General features: G+C 41.6%; 1 protein-coding gene across 2 annotated transcripts; it reads left to right on the top strand.

Moving 5' to 3' along the window:
• Positions 1-2,968: 2,968 nt before the first annotated feature.
• On the top strand, positions 2,969-18,076 carry rabggta (Rab geranylgeranyltransferase subunit alpha). 2 transcript variants are annotated; one of them, XM_039812169.1, is made up of 17 exons: positions 2,969-3,080; positions 3,400-3,436; positions 3,607-3,717; positions 5,636-5,760; positions 5,882-6,069; positions 7,350-7,607; positions 8,336-8,419; positions 8,524-8,606; positions 10,722-10,817; positions 13,056-13,161; positions 13,250-13,301; positions 13,380-13,468; positions 13,620-13,708; positions 13,792-13,908; positions 15,758-15,871; positions 16,484-16,571; positions 17,322-18,076. In XM_039812169.1, exons 2-17 carry the CDS (start codon positions 3,434-3,436, stop codon positions 17,468-17,470), a joined length of 1,752 nt encoding a protein of 583 aa, XP_039668103.1. In that variant the 5' UTR covers positions 2,969-3,080; positions 3,400-3,433; the 3' UTR covers positions 17,471-18,076. The 2 variants fall into 2 exon arrangements, with proteins under 2 accessions (XP_039668103.1, XP_039668102.1); XM_039812168.1 differs by lacking the exon at positions 2,969-3,080 and having other exon boundaries at positions 3,140-3,436.
• The last annotated feature ends 1,544 nt before the right edge of the window (positions 18,077-19,620 follow it).

Here is a 19,620-nt window from a genome sequence, read left to right as displayed (position 1 = left end):
AAGTTTTAAGGATGTCCTACCTTTTAGACTGTAAACCTAGTTTACCTACGGGTATCAATAAAGTAACCTGACCTGACCTGACCTGACCTTTTTTGTGTTTTGCCCAACAAAGAAATCCAAGGAGAAGGGCAGGCAGGCTGGAAACTGTCTGACTGGAGAGTTTCCCCACCGAGTTGATAAGAATCCGCATTTAATGTAATTTATTTTCTCTATTTTTGAAAACGAAGGATTAGATCTTTGCAATTTAATATCAAAGTGTACTTCGGATTTTCCACTAAATGAAAATGCAGTCAGGCATATTGGTAGAATGGCTGTGTGCAGTATTCATTTCCATTCTGAAGTGAAAACATCGGTTGAGTACATGTCATGTAACCTTATTAGATGTATCCTGTTTCTTTTACTTCTGTTACAGCAATAATAATGTTTTTATGAATGAAGCACACTTATCATTTTGCAATTACACTTACTAATCATAAACTGGACAAGTAAAAAAGAAAAAGAATAAAAAAAGCTTTTAGGCAGCTGTTAATTAAAAGGCTTTTTATTTTGATAAGTAATTGGAGCCTGGATTCTGCAGTTACTATTGAACTTGAAGCTTCGGACAGGGGATGTTGCCCATGTCATCTGTCAGAAGAGGCTATAGACTATCAATATGCTGTGCCCCTGAAAGCATCTGCTCCATAGATCTGTTCATGTCAGTGAGTTCTCACTCTAACAAATCATCCGATTCTCAGTTAAGGCCAAGGAGCTGCTCTTCCTCTCATTAAAAAGTATAGAATTCTATTCCAGCGACCTTTCTATCTGCTCTCCGCGCATTAGGAAGTGACTGCCCACATTTCAGTGGCAAAACGAAACATTCAATCAAGATTTTCAATTAGTTTTTCTTTTGTTGACATGTGGCTAAGACGTGCGATGAGGACATTTTAACATTCAAAACAAAACCAATAATGTAATGGCAAAACCGTTTTAAAACTACCTCAAACATATATTTTCTGTAGGTATAGGCCTACTGCATTTTTCTGATACAAAAAAATACAAATATCTAGCATGAGCACACCAACCAATATTTCCAAACCTCATATTTGTAACAATCTATAGGCAAACGTCTGTCTAACGTTACCACATCTCCATCATTTTGAGCAAAAAGTCAGTACCGAGTAACGTTGGGACCTAACAGTACATCAAAACTGGAAGAAAATTCTCTTTTGCTTGAGCAAAATTTTTAGCAAACAAGTTTACAGTTTTTTTTTCCAATTGCTAACACACCAAAATGACATGCATAGCACAATTATTTCAACTGACACAGAGAGCAAAATCTATTCTCAAGTCTCCAAAAGTCTAAACATGTTTTCTGCTTTACACACATTTTGCAATTCAAACTGGTACTTTTTAGATGCACTGAACACGGTTCTCTGCATAACACACAACAATCTGACAGAAAGTCACATTTTTTCCATTTCAAAACACTGCCATTCAAATGCACTACATGAGCTAATTGGCCAACATACTGTATGTGCCACCTGGCCAAACACCTCTATGGTTCATTGTTACCACTTCAATCAGGAAGTAAGCACTATGAAAAGACCTTTTTTTTCTATATATTTTTTCTGCAATTTTCTTTTTCAGTTAACTGTTTTTTATGAGCATATTTTTGTTTCAGTCCAATGTAAATATATCTGCTGTGCATAGGTTGCACTGACTTGTTTGGTGAAAAATAAAAAAAATTAAAATGTTTGAACAATCTGAAGAATTTTCTACAGTTTGAACTATTTTAGTATAATGGCAAAGCACACTAAAGATGAGAGTGCTTTTCATTATGCCCAACAGTGTGTAGTTGGTTAGACAAACATCTGGTAATATGAATGAAGTGTGTGCCATTTGGTGGAAAAGTTTGATTTTGATAATGCTATATGTAGTTTTGGTCATTTTGCAGGATATATATGAGGTATTTTGCAGTTTGGGTGTGTGGTTTTGTGAATTGTGATAAAACCAGACTAGTTTGCAAAATTGTCTTTTAGCAATTGGAAAAAAACTGTAATTGCATTCTCTTAACAATGTTCTTTAGTGTGTGTACATATATGTGTGTGTGTGTGTGTGTGTGTGTGTGTGTGTGTGTGTGCGTGTGTCTGCCCTGCAGTTTCCATCTTTATTAGACTTTAATAGAGGTCTAGCATGGAGACAGAGATCTCCATTATTTGTCCATATACAGTAGAAACGTGGCTTTCTAAAGAACCTTAGAAAAGCAGGCATCTCGTGCAGCCGTATATCTTCAGTTTCTTCTCCCTCTCCTTTCTTTTCTCCTCCTCCTGCTGGGCTGTGGATTTAACCTTCACTCTACCATGCTGTCAGAAGCAAAAATAAAAACTATACAAAATAAGGTAGGCGAACATAAGTACATTTCACTCTGCTGGTTAAAGCTTATTATAAATAATTGACCACTTCATGTACAATGTGAACAGTATACCAGAGCAGTGAATATAATATTTCAAAAGAAAATGAGTTAATTTTGTGTGTGTTTGTGTCTGTGTGTGTGTGTCTCTGTGTGTGTGTGTGTGTGTGTGTGTGTGTGTGTGTGTGTGTGTGTGTGTGTGTATGTATGTGTGTGTGTGTGTGTCTCTGTGTGTATATGTGTCTCTGTGCGTGTGTCTGTCTGTGTGTGTGTGTGTGTCTGTCTGGGTGTGTGTCTCTGTGTGTGTATATGTGTCTCTGTGTGTGTATATGTGTCTCTGCGTGTCTGTCTGTGTGTGTGTGTGTCTGTGTCTCTGTATGTGCGTGTGTGTGTGTGTGTGTGTGTGTGTGTGTGTGTGTGTGTGTGTGTGTGTGTGTGTGTGTGTGTGTGTGTGTGTGTGAGTGTGAGTGTATATACCATTTTTTTCTGCGCTGCTGTTTGCTGTTTTCGCCACCAGAGAGCAGCAAACCCCCGCGGTCAGGAAAATACTCTCTCCGTGACGTAAATGTCATGAGACGGAAGAGAACATTTGTAGTCGTTATGTTAAAAATCCTGTGACATGACAAATCAAACAGCATTCTGAAAAAAACATTACAACAAGCCGAGCAAAAAAAAAAAAAAAAGAAAGCAGGTGGGTGTTCTATGGTATAAACCATGCATGCGGCGATATATGTTCTGTTATTCTGTGCTGCTGTGAATGGCTGTCATGTTAAATGAGCCCAGCCCTCGGTTGTTTACTGGAAAACGGAGCTAATTAGCAAGCTAACGGCAGACTCAGGGCTGCTTATGTTCACTGTTTTAACCTCACTGAGGGCTAAATACATACATGCCGACGATAAGCTAAGCTTGTTGTAACTTGTGTGCCAGTCTGTCAGCTCTGTGGGCGTCTGGAAAGTAAACGTTACTCAGGCCTAATCTGAATATCACTCCTCATTTCCCATTATTAATAGATCTGTTGGGAAGTACCCTGCACCGACAGAAAGGATGGTAAGAAATTGACTCATTTTCTTTTGAAATATTATATTCACTGCTGTGGTATACTGTTGACATTGCACATTAAGTGGTCAATTATTTATAATAAGCTTTAACCAGCAGAGTGAAATGTACTTATGTTCGCCTACCTTATTTTTTATAGTTTTTATTTTTGCTTCTGACAGCATGGTAGAGTGAAGGTTAAATCCACAGCCCAGCAGGAGGAGGAGAAAAGAAAGGAGAGGGAGAAGAAACTGAAGATATACGTGGCTGCACGAGATGCCTGCTTTTCTAAGGTTCTTTAGAAAGCCACATTTCTACTGTATACCATATATTTTACATGATGATATGGTAATATTCTGTATTCTTGCTATTTCAACACACAACACACTGTGTAGCTAAAGCCTAATGTAGCTTACCATCTCACCATTGCACTGGGTGGTATGTTCCTTCATTACCATTAACACACATAAAACAATTTTTTTGTCAAATCCACACACACTGTCCTGCTGCTGGAAATACTAGAGTGAATTCATCCACAGCTGAACATAGTCTCTAACACGTGCAGGTTAAGTTCAGGCACCAAAACGACTAGTTAAGTTTAGGAAAAGATTGTGGTTTTTATTAACACTCTCCCCAAGGAACACGCATTTCCCAGGTGAAAGTCTTTTCACCCCTGGCTTGTAAGTCCTGTATGTTAAAGGTCCCATGACATGCTGCTTTTTGGATGCTTTTATATAGACCTTAGTGGTCCCCTAATACTGTATCTGAAGTCTCTTTTATATAGACCTTAGTGGTCCCCTAATACTGTATCTGAAGTCTCTTTTATATAGGCCTTAGTGGTCCCCTAATACTGTATCTGAAGTCTCTTTTATATAGACCTTAGTGGTCCCCTAATACTGTATCTGAAGTCTCTTTTATATAGGCCTTAGTGGTTAGGGGTGAGAATCACCAGAGGCCTTACGATACGGTACCATCACGATACTTGCGTCACGATACGATATTATTGCGATTTCAAAAATATTGCAATATTCTGCGATATATATTCAGTACCTTTTTTCCAACTTCAAATTTTTCCCAATTTCAAATTATGTCCCTAAAAGGAAACTTTGTCAACATCTGTTTTATCTAAAAAGATACATTCATCTGTTTGTTCATCTCACTTCAATTGTATTGCTGCAAAACTAACTGTCTTGACCAACTGCCACTTTTCTCGTTGGAAAGCCATGATGTCTCGCTCTCTCGGGTGGGCAAAGCAGAGAAAGGGGAGGTAACCTTGCTCCTTATGACCTCATAAGGAGAAGATTCTAGATCGGCCCATCTGAGCTTTCATTTTCTCAAAGCAGGATACCCAGGGCTCGGTTTACACCTATCACCATTTCTAGCCACTGGGGGACAATAGGCAGGCTGGGGGAACTCATATTAATGTTAAAAAACCTGAAGTGACATTTTCATGCCATGGGACCGTTGACGTCCATCCATCCTCCCCGACCACTGCCCTACGCAGCCAGCCGCGTTCTTGTACAGCAGCAGTCAATGTGGTGCACACGATGCGAAGTCCAGAAACTTTCCGTCGCTAAGTGCCTGGGGATTTAAAGCTGTGTGATGTAAACAAAAAACTAAATGGCTGACTTGGAAGTGGGAAGCCCCGCCCTTCCCCGCGGGGCTGCAGCGACATGCTCCTCCCATTAGCTGCTAACAATGTAGCAGCTACTCTTCCTGGGTTCCGCATAAAACAATCACAACATATCCTATTTTAGTAACTTTTGATGAAGACAACAGTGTTATAGGAATTTACTGAGCCTTTTCAAAAGGTTCTACAACTGTATACCTTTAACCTGTTTTCATGTCTTCAGTAGGAACAAATGGGCCCAGGACAGGAAAGTTGGAAAGACTTTAGAGACAGAACATTAGTCTTATCAATTATATGGCAGTCTACATGGGACATTTAAAGTACAGTTTAGGAACCGAAACGTCATGCTTGGTGCTTATTGAATACTTTCACTGACTAAGCTGTGCCTATTTATCAGTTTCAGGTTTGTTTTTTCTTGTGCTCATTTCTTATATCCTGTGTGTGTGTGTGTGTGTGTGTGTGTGTGTGTGTGTGTGTGTGTGTGTGTGTGTGTGTGTGTGTGTGTGTGTGTGTGTGTGTGTGTGTGTGTGTGTGTGTGTGTGTGTGTGTGTGTGTGTGTGTGTGTGTGTGTGTCGTGACAGAGGAAGGAGGGTATTTGGGATGATGAGGCTCTCCAGATTACCCAGCAGCTACTATCATCCAATCCTGACTTTGCTACCCTGTGGAACTACAGGAGAGAGATCCTAATGCACCTGGAGACTGTGAGGTCAGATCCTTACCAGCTATCTTGCCACCTGCAGATCCACAGTGTAACCCTTTCTCGAATGGTAAATCATCAGCGATATGACAAACGAATTGTGTTTTTTGTTTCTCGATGTGCGCTCCAGAGATGAGGATGAAGTGCAAAAGATTTACCAGGCGGAGCTGTCGTTCCTGGAGTCTTGCCTGAAAGTGAACCCAAAATCCTACGGCAGCTGGCACCACCGCGGTTGGGTCTCAACCCGTCTGCCCCGACCGGACTGGGCCAGAGAGCTGAGCTTGTGCGATCGCTGCTTGAGCCTGGACGACCGCAACTGTGAGTAATGGAGTCGAAAAAGAAAGCTCAGAATTGTAAACATCTGGATCATTAGCATTTGTTTGTAATTGATCTAGACCTGATATCAGTGTTGTAGTACTCAAGACCAGTCTCAAGACCACTTTTTCAACGTCTCCGTCTCGTCTTGGAATCAACCACATTTTTACTCGGCCTCGTCTCGTTCTCGAGTAAAGAGGACTCAGGATTTTATTTCCAGACCCCAACTGCAGGGATATGCATTATCTGATTTCTGTGTTGACAGAATTTCAGTCAGGAACGCTCTCGTCATCAGGCACGTGCACACATAGACATCAGAGGGGGCTTGAGCACCTGCCCTTTTTCTTCCTTGAGATAAAGTGCTCTTTTACTGGGGAGCTGTTTTTATTTTTTAAATAAATTAATGAATACACTACCGGTCAAAAGTTTGGGGTCACTTAGAAATTTCCATTCCAGACAGAATACCAGCTGAGATCAGTTGCATTGTTTTTTTTTAACCAGGGCAGCAGTTTTCAGATTAAATTATGTTCTTACATAATTGCAAAAGGGTTCCTGACTGTTGTAGAAAGAAGTGGCTGAAGAAATGCTTGAAATTCCATGCTTTTTGGTCTAAATGTCATACTCAAATTAAAAGTGGTACATCTCCCGTATACTTTGACACTCTGGTGTGTCAGGGTGATTCTAGGCCTTATTGACACAGAGTTACAGAGGCTAGAATGGAGGTTTTTTATCTACATCTGTAAAATGATTAGAATACACTGCTGTAAACACATCTGACAGGTGACAGACAACACAGGGCATTAGCCACATGACATGTCTCAGCTTACTACAGAAAAAATCCAGAAACCAAAACACTCAAAAATAAAAAAAAAATTCTACAGATATGTCTGTGCGTTTTTTTATTTCCATTTGAAAAGTGCAAAGAAAAAAGCCAAAAATCTACAAAATACAACACATACAAACACACCCACATCAATCACCTTTCCAATGATATGCGGCACACCCCAGAGTGTCAAAGTATATGGGGGCTGTACCACTTTTAATTTGGGTATGATATTTAGACCAAAAAGCATGGAATTTCAAGCGTTTCTTCAGCCACTTCTGTCTACAACAGTCAAGAACCCATCCAGTCCACATTGTATCATGCCATGCAGCTTGGGCTCGCACTAGTCTGGTCTTGGTCTTGTCTCGGTCTCGATGTGGTCTGGATTACACAGCTTGCCTGATATGTCACTGCCCTCTTTCCATCCATGTCTCACACCGTATTCTCACATTGCGACCAGTCCATTGCTGGGATTATCGTCGGATGGTTGTGAAGATGTCCGCTGTGCCCGTGGCTCAGGAGTTGGCGTTTACCGATCGTCTCATCGGCTCCAACTTCTCCAACTACTCCAGCTGGCATTACCGCAGCACCCTTCTGCCGCTGCTGCACCCAGAGTCTCCCGAGCCCCATTCACCGTGCCGCGAGCCTCGCCGGGCCTCCCCTCCACCTTCCCCGCAAACCCACTCCCATCGCGTCTGTGAAGAGCAGCTCCTCAAAGGTAAACTCACCGACGACTCGGCAAATGAATGACCAGGTTGTGTAGTCAGCAATACCCACTAACAACAGACAGGGGGCAGTCTGAGGCTTTACAATGGCTGTCAATCGTAGTGCTTTGCAAGTGGATGACATACAGACAGACACTTTATTGATCCCCAAGGGGAAATTCAAGGTCCCAGTAACTTAAAGACATCACATACATCATAAACAGGATGATAAAATAAATAAAAAATTCACATGAATGTACTATAAGGGATGTATAAGCATGAGAGGCTTCCAGTGACAGGACAGGGACTGACCCTGTGATTCAGTCTGCATGGTAAGGTGTTCTATGAGAGGGTGTGTTATGGTGGTAGTGCAAATAAGTCCAATAGTGCAAGGATAAAGTCTAGAGACCAGCATTAAATATGGACAATATAAGAGAATAATGTAGACATAGGAATAGTAGACTTAGGAGACGCTTTGCAGGTGGAACGGATCGGGTACTGACACACGTGCAGGTCGCGGTTTCTGTTTGCGTCATCACAACAAAATCACAATCACAATAAAAGTATTTCGGCCGAAAACATAGGAATATAAAAACCGAAAATTTTCAGTGGCCGAATATTCGGTGCATCCCTAATAAAAACTATATAGCAGTGCAAGGATAAAGTTTAAAAAAAGACAGCTGTAAGTGCTGCTGTGTAATTCAACACATGTAGCATCTAACCACACCCATTTTTATTTCAGAATATGAGCTTGTACAAAACGCTTTCTTCACTGACCCCAACGACCAGAGTGCTTGGTTCTACTATCGCTGGTTGCTAGGCAGAGGTATGTGCATCTATAATTGTGTTTATATGTACACATATGTATACATGTTTATAGCACTTTTTCTGAGCATGCAAATATTTTTTTATAACACGTCTTTTCGACAGCGGAACGCGAGGAGATGATAAGCTGTGTGTACGTCAGTCGGGATGAGGAGAGAGTGGCCGTCGCCTTCTCTAGGCCTGTCAACGTGAGTGTCATCACTGTTTTTTTCCCTTATTTCTCACACTTTAACAATTGGTTACACACATTTCGCTATGCTGCGTGCACTTTTTAAATACTCTACACACAGTTATCTTAACCAAGATGTAGCTCAGCACTAGAGGATGGGCCGGGCCGGGTTCGGACAGATATTTAGAATAGAGATGGCCTAATACCATTTTTTGCTTCCCGATACCGATTCTGATACCTGAACTTGTGTATTGGCCAATACCGAGTACCGATCCGATACCAGTGTGCACAACTGTATACTACTGTCCCTGTATGGATGTGATATGATTTCTATCTTTGTTGTCGGTCTGGCTCAGGTTAAACTCTTTATGAAACATGAACAACACAAACAATGGACGCCACAGAACTTTCTTTTATTCTCCAGTTTGACAGTTATAACGGAAAAAGAACATAAATAAACTACTTTAACGTAGATTTTCTTCAGGGCTTTATTACGTTGTACCAGATCGGTGCATAAACTCCAGTACTTTCTGATTCCGATACCAGCGTTTTAGGCAGTATCGGAGCCACCATCTCTAATTTAGAAATGATGTTAGGGTTAGGGTTCGGGTCGGGCTCGGTCACATCAGCGCAATAAGCCATTGAACATTTTAAATTTAAAAAAGCTTATTATGTAGGTGCGCGCCTGTGTTAACGTGCTCTTGTTGCCCCGTGTGCGCTGATGCTCTCATCTGTTGACATTTCCGAATGCCTTCCTGCAATTGCTTAATAAAAGCTTTCCACACAAACAAACGTACATGTGTCATTAATCTGAGAAAAAAACAAGATTTGAACTGTGTCGTGCTCGGACATAAATATCTTAATGCCTGTCGGGCTCGGGTCGGTTTCGGTTACCGCTCTGTCGGACGCGGGCCGGGCTCAGACAGAAAAATGCGGCCCGATCTGCACTCTACTCTGCACACAGTAACAGTTAATCTCAAAATCAAAAAATGCAACCAAAACACTTCCTGGATCAACTCATTCACAAGAACACTGACAACATTGGTCTCCCAACCAGAACACTGTCACTCATAACACAATGACCTAAAAAACACTAACAGCTCGAAGCATTACAATATGCCGTATATCACAATTGTCTTTGCAGCTTTTATTTTTTATTTTATATTACAATAACAAGAAAGACATCTCTTTACTGCATGGGTTGTCCTACCTTACAGTAAATGTTACAGAAAGGAGTTCAGAGTTCTTTATTGTCCGTCTAGGGGACATTTGATTTGAAGTTGGAGGTACAAAAAAACCAACAAAACCACAACACAATAAACAAGGCATAAAACATTTTAGCAGCACACGACCAACAGATTGATAAAGAACAATTTCATCACTTAAAAATTGGACAGTGTCAAATAAATCCCTTGAGATTGTCTGTCTGGAGAAGGTGATTTCTAAAATGGTCACTGAGAAGGCCCAAGTGACAGCAAAAAAAACCCTGTGCATTCAAGACTTTTGCAAGTTAACAGCTTTAATTAAATTAAATCACACCTTAGGTCCTCTCTAGCCCCCAACCTTCCTCTTTCTTTGTGTTGGCGTTCTAACCTCCGGTGGATTTGTGAGGACTATGGTTAACTGCTCCTCAGATCTCTGCAGGGTAAATCCAGACAGCTAGCTAGACTGTCTGTCCAATCTGAGTTTTTCGTCGCACGATTAAAACTACTTTTGAACGTACACATGTTCCACCAAAACAAGTTCCTTCCAGAGGTTATTTAGCAGCGGCACCGTGGCTCGGTCCTTGTGATTGGTTTAAATAAATGCCAATAAAGCAGAGCAGGTTTTTCCTCCCATCCCGGAATGCTGTGTGGACTAGCCAGACCCTCCTCAACAGCTCTGTGGAGGAAGGTCTGGCTATCTGAGACTATGCTTGAGTGAGAAAACAATGTATGTGGGTGTGTCAAAGCAATGAAAGGTTCTCCACGTTTAGTCCACACTGGCTGCTGTGTGCTGACTGTTTGAAGTTTGAACAAGTGAACTCTGTATTAAGAAACGTGTGTAACCAACTGTAAGAACCTGTGATGTGGTGTCCATGTGGTACCTTGCTGCGTTTCCTGAGCGACCTCTCTTCTCGCCTTCGCTCTATTAGGCGCAGTCTGTGGGCCTGCTGCTGGTCCTCGACGGTCAGCCCCAGAGAGTGGAGTGGAGGAGCGTCCACCCGCGCTTCAAACACAGTCCTGTCTGGGTATCCTTTTCCATTGGCTGATCACGCCTCAGATCTTATCCTTGGCTGTCACTGTTTTCCTAAGTCTTTACATACCACATGCTGATAAGGAAGGGCAAGGGTTTCAGCACAAAAGTTTAACCAGTGTACTGGAACGGAATGTTATTGTAACCTTTACCCACAGATGTGTAGTGGGACTTCCTGTCGTGGCTTTTTTTTTTTTAAGCTTTTCTAACTTGTCAGGGCACAGTGACAAAGAGGACACCATGTTTAGTCTGACAGCTAAAGTACTGTAGATGCATTTTAGGAGGAAGGGGATTGTCTCCAGCTCCAGGAGTGCTGTCTGTATCTGAGCTCGCAGATGACAGCTAGCAAAAAATATGGTGGTTTCATCCCAAAAAGATTGTCGAATTCACTAGACACCATTTGAAAAACATGAATGATTCTGTCTTTAAAAATAATACTTATCTGAAGATAATAAATAAATGTTCTACCTTTTAAAATATCCTGATAAAGTTCCCTTGGCCTTTGGAATTAAAATAGCCCCCCATCATCACATACCCTTCACCATACCTACAGATTGGCATGGGATACTTTCCATAAAATCATCTCTCAATGCAAATTAAACCAGCTATCAGTCTAACTGAAATAAAACCATGCCAATCTCTAGGTGTGGTGAAGGGTATGTGATGATGTGGGGGGGCTATTTTAATTCCAAAGGCCAAGGGAACTTTATCAGGATGCATAGTGTCCTGGATCCATGAAATAACTGGCCTTTAAAAATAAACATCTGCCTGCCTCTATGGGAATTTAACATATGGGTGTCTATACTTATGCCCCCTGTATTTTAAGGAAGAACATTTATTTATTTACGATACATTATTCATTCACAAAGAAAATTGGTCTCTTTAAAGGTTGGATTTTTCCTCATTTTTAAGATCAATTTCAAAAAGATGTTTTTTTTATTCCTCTTTTTAGTCAACTTTAAGCATGAGTGTAAACTTATGCAAGCCACTGTATGTTTTCATTTGCTTTGCTATGAAGCCCCTACCAATTACCTTTTTAAAAGTGACCTAATTAGTTAAAGTCCACCTGCTGTGTGCAATCTAAGTGTCACATGATCAGTCACATGATCTCAGTGTGTCCTGAGAGGCCCCACAGTCTGAAACACCACTAAGCAATGGGCGCCATGAAGACCAAAAAACCTTTCTGAATAGGTCAGGGACAAAGTTCTGGAGAAGTACAGATCACCATTGGGTCATACAAATTGGAGCACAATTAAATGGAAAGAATATGGCATCAATCCAATTGAGAATCTGCGATATGAATTAATGATTGCTAGTGGAACTCATCCAACTCGAAGGAGCTGGCACAGTTTTGTCTTTTAGGAATGGGCAAAAATCCCAGTGGCTCGATGAGCCAGGCATAGAGCCAGAGAGACTCGGAGCTGTAATCACTGCAAAAGGTGGCTCCACAGTATTGACCTTGGAGAGGGTGGGGGGGGGGTGCGATCGGGTTTTTTTTTTGGTCTTATTTCGTGTTTGTTTCATAATAAAACAAATTTAGCATCTTCAAAAGTGGCATGTTATGTAAATCAAATGATACATGCCTGATATTATACCTCCCCTTTCTTATGCAAAACAAATGAATAAATAATTGATTACGTTTGTTTTTTTAATACAACAAATCCAATTTAATTCCAGGTTGTAAGGGAACAAAATAGGAAAAATGCCTAGGGGTGTTTAATACTTTCGCAAGGCACTGTAGCTGTTATGATTTCATCTGTATTTATTCATGTCCATATTTACTCATAATCTCATGTTAATATTATTTTTTCCATGGTGGGAGCAGATGCAGCTTTGGCCAGACACTTCAATTGTGGTCACTCAGTATGTAAATTCAGCATAATCTATTATTTTGTCTTTAAATTTATATTTTAATTATGCTTTCTCTCAAACTAAATGCCAAGGAATAAAATAATGCTTACTCAGTGATCTAAATGAATCTACTAAAAGCCTTGTTTGTGTAAATGAATGTTTTGCTAATCCATCGAGGATATTAATGTCCTACTGCCCAGCTCTACCAGTCTGCTGTATTGGCAAGAAAATGAGCCATGGACTTAGTGTGCACACTAACGCGCTGGGACTGCGTGGCTTTCATTGGGGCGTCTTTTAAAGGTGGCTAATTGGAAGTCGAAATCAAACTCTTCCACGTGTAAAATAAAACTGTTTATCATTTTCAACCTTAACACCGGCTCAGATCTGTGATCTTCCTCCTGGAACGATAAGCGACGTCACAAATGAGCACAACCTGACCGTGCACTGGACTGAGAAACACACTCACCGAGACTGTGCTCTGTACACAGGTGATGCACAGCGCGCATCTCCACATCGTGTTCATATTCCACAAATGTGTGTTTCCTCAACGACGCTGTAAACTTTTAACTTCCACAGGTCGAAGTGAGAGTTGGTGTCGGGACTCCGCTACGGATCAGGAGCTCTTCAGGTACCTGCTTGGCCCAATGGCAGCACATTCTGTAGTTCGCTTAAAAGAGTAAGCACTGAATGTGTTGTTTCTCTGTAGGAGTGAACTCTCAGTAGAGAAGACCTCAGTGTTACAGTCAGAGCTGCAATCATGCAACCAGCTACAAGAACTGGAGCCGCTCAATAAGTGTAAGTGATTTTTAAAAAGCATCACATCCACGTGGTTTCTTGTTCTTTACACAACCAAATCACCAACGTCACATAAATACACAATAAAGTTTGCTGCCGCTGATGGTGATGCTTTCTGGTAACCATTGAAACACTCTGCTTGCCTTGGCAGGGTGCTTACTGACCATTATCCTCCTCATGAGGGCACTAGACCCTCTGGGATATGAAAAAGAGACACTTGCTCATTTCCAAACACTGAAAGTGAGTACCAACCATGTACAGTCTGTGATAAAGACTAGGATATAGATCACTGGCTGAAGGCTCTCGTTTCTTTTCTCCATCAGGAAGTGGATTCCATGCGCTCTGCATATTACAGTGACCTGTGCAGCAAGTTTATGATTGAAAACACCATCCTGAAAATGGAGTATGCTGAAGTGCGTGTCTTCAGTATTTCTGACAAGGTTGGTTCAGAACAAGTGGCAACTTCCGGGTTCCAAAAGTGAAGCCAATGCGCGTTGTGCCTTTATCCTGCATTCTGACATTTCCAGCAGGGGGCGACTAGCCTGGAAATCCAGACCCAAATCAGAAAGATTAAGGGTCTGGCTATGAGTAATGAAAATGGCCCAACTCGAGGGGCGGCACCAAGCATGCATTTGAAAATCTCACTGCACGCTATTGGATAACACTACTACCAATCACAACCACCAGTGGGTTTTCACTAAGCCCCATACGCTTAGCTACCAGCGCAGCTAACTGGTAGATTAAACTCTTGGCGTATCTGGTCGGCAAAACAGCAAAAACGTCCTTCTTGCAAAGGAACGATTGGAGCGCCGTCTTCTGTTCTTTTTTTAGATAAAAAGCCAAGTCTAACTCGTTCATTGAACGAGATAACTCGTTCAAATGGCAGCCAAAGCCATTTCAAACAACTGGTGTTCATCCGTAGCCATCTTGCAATGTTTACTAATGACTTTGACGTCGCAGCGCTGTCGTCATCTGTATAGCTCGCCTCTGGCGCACCTGTATCGGATACACCGATGTGATTGGTGCAGCTCGGCTACAAGGGCATAGTTAATGAGCATCATTACTGAATGCCAGAGTGACTCGCTGAGCAAATTCAAATTGTGCTCTCGTGAGAACTCTGGATTTCCACTGACCTCCAAAATGATTTCTATGGAAGTCTAAGGGGAAATGAGCCTACTTCTCACTCTGATTTATTACCTCAGTTAACATTACCGCAATGAGTTTATGGCCTCAATCGCTACCTTTTAAAGTCTTCTTCGAATCAGCATGATGTTTATTTTGTGAATTAAAGTCCCATTTATTTTGAAATGGACGAAAAGGTAGGGGCGTTGACCTGTCAATCATGATAGAGGCTCAGCAATGCGTATGTAAATGGACTGTTTTTATATAGTTCTTTTCTAGTCTTAACGACTACTCAAAGCGCTTTAACATAGTACAGGAACCATTCACACACATTCATACACTGTTGCCGATGCTGCCGTACAAGGTGCCACCTGCTCCTCAGGTAAACATTCACACACATTTACACTCCTATGGCGCAGCATCGGGGGCAACTCGGGCTTCAGTGTCAGGGATCGAACCACCAACCTTCCGATTGGCAGGCGACCTCTCTACCACTTAGCCACAGCTGCCCTGTTTCCATTGCACTGTGTATATTAAAATAGCTTGGAACTTGTTTTGGGGTTTTGCCCATGTTTTCATCTTATAATTTGACCCTCTCACTTTGTTTCCACTTCATCAAAGTTAATTGGAACATTCGGGTCACCTAAAAATCTCTTGTTCTGGTAACTTAAGAGTAAGTCTGCTCATTTTCAACCAGCTCTGTGTACTGCCGTACATGCAGATAAACAGCAGCAGTACCCGGAGGTCTGTGTTTACCCGCCGGCAAAACTCCGGTGGATGACTCCCCTCAGAAGGGTTTAAAATCAGCGAGTTTTCCCTCTTTAGCGTTTAGCTTAGCGCAGGGCCACTGAAACCATACACGACATGCGTCGTCCTCCCCAGCTCGGCCATTTTCCCCAAATATGGTCACTTCTGCCTCCAAAATACCAAGATGGCGACAGCAATAATGCAAACTCCTGGCTTTGAAACGGCAGTCCACAAACCTATGGGTGATGTCACTGATGCTACATCTATTATTTATTTTTTATGTTATTACAGTCTATGGTTCGGAATTGTAAAAAAGAAATTAAATTAGCTTATTTTTAAATGATCTTTACCTGCATGGCTGCCACATAGGGAAGTTCTGAAAAGTCATTTCTCACGTTTTTGTTTTCTTTTTTCTAACAGAACCTGACCACTTTATGCCACCTGGACCAGCTGTTACTGGTTACCCATATCAACCTGTCCTCCAATCAGCTGCAGCGGCTGCCTCCTCAGTTCGCCATGTTGCAGTGCCTGGAGGTGATTAGGCTCCAATTCAAACCCAACTATAGGTCACAGTCCTACACAAACCGTGTTCCCTTTCTTCTTTTGTGTGTCCCACAGTTTGTAGATGACAGTAGGAAAGATACAGTGGGCATGGGGTACTTTCCATAAGATCATCTCTCAATGCAAATCAAAGCAGCTATTAGGTTAACTGAAATAAAACCATGCCAATCTCTAGGTATGGTGAAGGGTATGTGATGATGTGGGGCTATTTTAATTCCAAAGGCCAAGAGAACTTTATCAGGATGCATATTATCCTGGATCCATGAAATAACTGGCCTTTAAAAATAAAAATCTGCCTGCCTCTATGGGAATTTAACATAGGGGTGTACTGACTTATGCCCCCTGTATTTTAAGGAAGAACATTTATTTATTTACGATACATTATTCATTCACAAAGAAAATTGGTGTCCTTAAAGGTTGGATTTTTCCTCATATTTTTTTATTTTTTATTAAGGCATTAAGATCAGTTTCCAAAAGAAGAATTTTGTATTCCTCTTTTTAGTCAACTTTAGCATGGGTGTATTCACTTATGCTTAGCACTGTACATATTGATTGCTCATTTTCTGGAATTGTTCACGCTTGCAGGTCTTGGAGGCTGATAACAACTCCATAGAAAATCTGGAAGGGCTGTTCCACCTTCCCAAACTGGAGGAAGTCCTCTTGAAGAATAACAGTATCCTTAAAACCAATCATTCATATTGCATCCCTTGTTTGCTGGAGAACGTCCTGTTCTGGCTCTGTGTTCATCTCTGTAGCATCAGTGTCGCAGAGATCAATTTATATTCTATCTGGATTAGTCCTCTCGCAGTGTACAAGCGACTCGAGTGCACGGCTCAACGCTGCAAAACAGCCCCGCTGAAGAGCGCGAGCAGCTGATGGTGTGTGAAGAGTGCGAGGTTGTAAAAGATGACGCACTACACACAATGTCGGTGTTTACGGAGTTTAGGAAATTACAGCGTTAACAAGACTCTTCGGCTTCGATGGCGTGATTAATTAGTTGTTTACCTGAAACTTTGTAAATAAAATCAGCGCTGCAATTTCGCAGAGCAAACTGCATCATTAAGATGGGAAGACACACTTAACAACGCCGCAGACTCCTTTCCTTCACGCTTCACTTCCCCTGATACACTCCAGAGGAATGAATGTTGTTTACATTATATTCAAGTTTTGTTTTTGTAATGACAGTCAAATTTCCGTTTCAGTGCATACCTTCGAATGCAAGTTTAGGCTTTCAAGTTTTATAATTAGAAGAATGAATTAATATCCCAGTGCCATATTTGACGTGTGGATCTTACGTTGACATCAGTGTTGTTGTGGAATATGTGCGTCCTGTCTCCTTCTATTCGTTGCTGCTAATGTGACTCACCACAGCACACAGGGAAGGCTTTTTTTTTTTTTCATTAACCCAAAAAAAATCGCACAGAAATCTCCACATTGGCAGATCTTCAGCCGCTGGCCTCCTGCCCCAAGCTGAAGCGCCTTGATCTCCGCGGCAACCCTGTCACTCAGACGGCCAATATCGAGTCGGAGCTGACCGAGCTGCTGCCCTCCGTCACAGACCTCCAGCTGTGATTGGACGGAATCACCGCCATCGTCGTGCCACCGTTGGATCGTCGTGCCGCCGTTGGATCGTCCCTCACATTCTCTGGCGTGTTTGTTTGTGAAAGAGCAAGCGGGTGTTTTTCAGGCGTCTCATGGCTGTTTGTTCCACTTGTTGGTTTGAGAGACTGTCAATCACACCGATCCCTGAGGGTCTGAAAGCCTGATGCCTCAGAGTACATGTCAGAAACCTCTAACACCTTCAGAAAAATGTCTAGATGTGTGTGTGAGTGAGTGCATAGTGACCAATGTTGCGTTTCTTTGTGTGTGCGTACGGATGTCCTTAATACAACCCACCCAATTGCATGTGGAAACCTTGATAATGGAGTAAATTGACTGTATATGGATGGCCATGCTACTATGCTGGCTTATTGCTTCCATAAGCTTTAAAAACAGTTGAATAAAAAAAAAAAATGCTACTAACTACCTAATGATCATAGCATCGCATAGTTCTCATATACATTTTTTTTAAAAGGTTGCGTAAAGCATTTAATTTAATATATGACACTATACTGTTGCACAGTAAGTCACAGATCCAGTAATAAAACAGCACACATTGTGTCACTGCCTTCCAAAATGCTTCTTTTGTTCGTGTTTTCCTTCTGTTGTCAAAAATACAAATTAACATCTGATGTAAAAGCTTTCCTGAATGGCCCTCTAATCCCTGCCCCATTCATGAGATGGTTTAAAAGGTGTGCCAGAGTCACCAGGAGTGTGTCACCTGACTCAGCCTTCAGTTACGTTACTGTCTTTGTTCATTTGTTTGCCTTTTTAATGTGATACATTTGACTTTGCGACATATCAGCTTGATGTTGGCCTTTATGTCTAAGGGAACCCTTTAGGCGAGAACTGGCCTTTGGGTGTGTCTAATAGAAACAAGTCAACTGAAATGAAAAGGTTTGTTTTTTTAAATATACCACACCTTCTGGCTCATAACTCAAGTTAGATTTGCCACCTGTAGAGAAACAACACTAAGAGTCTACGGGAGGGAGGGATTCTTAACATGCTTTGGCCAGGGGCCACTTTAGCAAAATGGCACAAGGCCAGGGGGCCAGTTAAAGCAACACCAAAGATTCTTTTCTTACCTTTTTAAAATAATGTTTCCCAAGTGGTTTCAGTGGTCAGCTCATCTTGTAACAGGGTGAACGGCACTTCTGCATTCGTTTTGCAGCTCTCCACCGGCTATAACCGCACTATGCAAGTTTGCCAGATCAGTTAGCGGATCTGTAGTTCGAATGTGACATAATGGACACATTTCCGCTTCTAACCTGTAGGGGGACCGAAGAGGAAAAGTGCTTTGGTGTTGCTTTAATAAACAAACTAGTGCTGTCAGTTAAACGCGTTATTAACGGCGTTAACGCAAACCCATTTTAACGGCGTCAATTCTTTTATCGCGAGATTAACGTTCTTTTTGGCCCAGCAAACTTTGTAGTTTTTTCCACATAGTAACGTTAGAAAAACTACAACACCACACCGGATCTAGCTAGACCGGAAACAAAACAACAGGCACACTTGTTTGGGCTTGCGAGCCGGCCAAAGAGTAGTAGGCTAACGTTACGTTTTGAGTGGATGGCGAGTGCAAGACGCCGAAATGGATGCCAGTAAGATTCTGAATGGAAAGTTTACTTTTAAAAAGTTGCCAAATGGTTCCGTTGACCAGACCAAAGTGATCCGTGTGTTTTGTCGTTGTGAACTGAGCGATCATCGCAGCACGTCCAGTCTGAAATACCACTCGATGGCCGAGCACAAAGGCAAAGACAAAAGCACAAAGCATTTATGATCATCAGACATTTCAGAAACATTAAAAAGTTACATATAATATGTAATAATTTAATATGTATAAGATAAAAACAACCTTGCATACAGCTATTGTTGTTTAGGATTGGCATGAGGTGGCATAATAAAGGCAAATTCATCTATTCATGTTTTATTGAATTGTTTTCAACCATTCAACATTTACTGTCCCTGCCCATTATTGCCTAGCAGCAAATCCAGTTGCCCAGTCCAGTTAGGTCAGTTGTACTGTCCCAGAGTAGAGCAACTTTTTCACGTTATGTGATTACATATAAAGTCAATGCATAGATGTGAATTGGCACTGGGCGGCACCATTTAGGCAAAATGCA

Source organism: Perca fluviatilis, chromosome 9 (genome assembly GCF_010015445.1).
Source record: "Perca fluviatilis chromosome 9, GENO_Pfluv_1.0, whole genome shotgun sequence".
In the NCBI taxonomy this organism is placed as follows: domain Eukaryota; kingdom Metazoa; phylum Chordata; class Actinopteri; order Perciformes; family Percidae; genus Perca; species Perca fluviatilis.
This window is presented reverse-complemented; position numbering and strand designations above follow the sequence as displayed.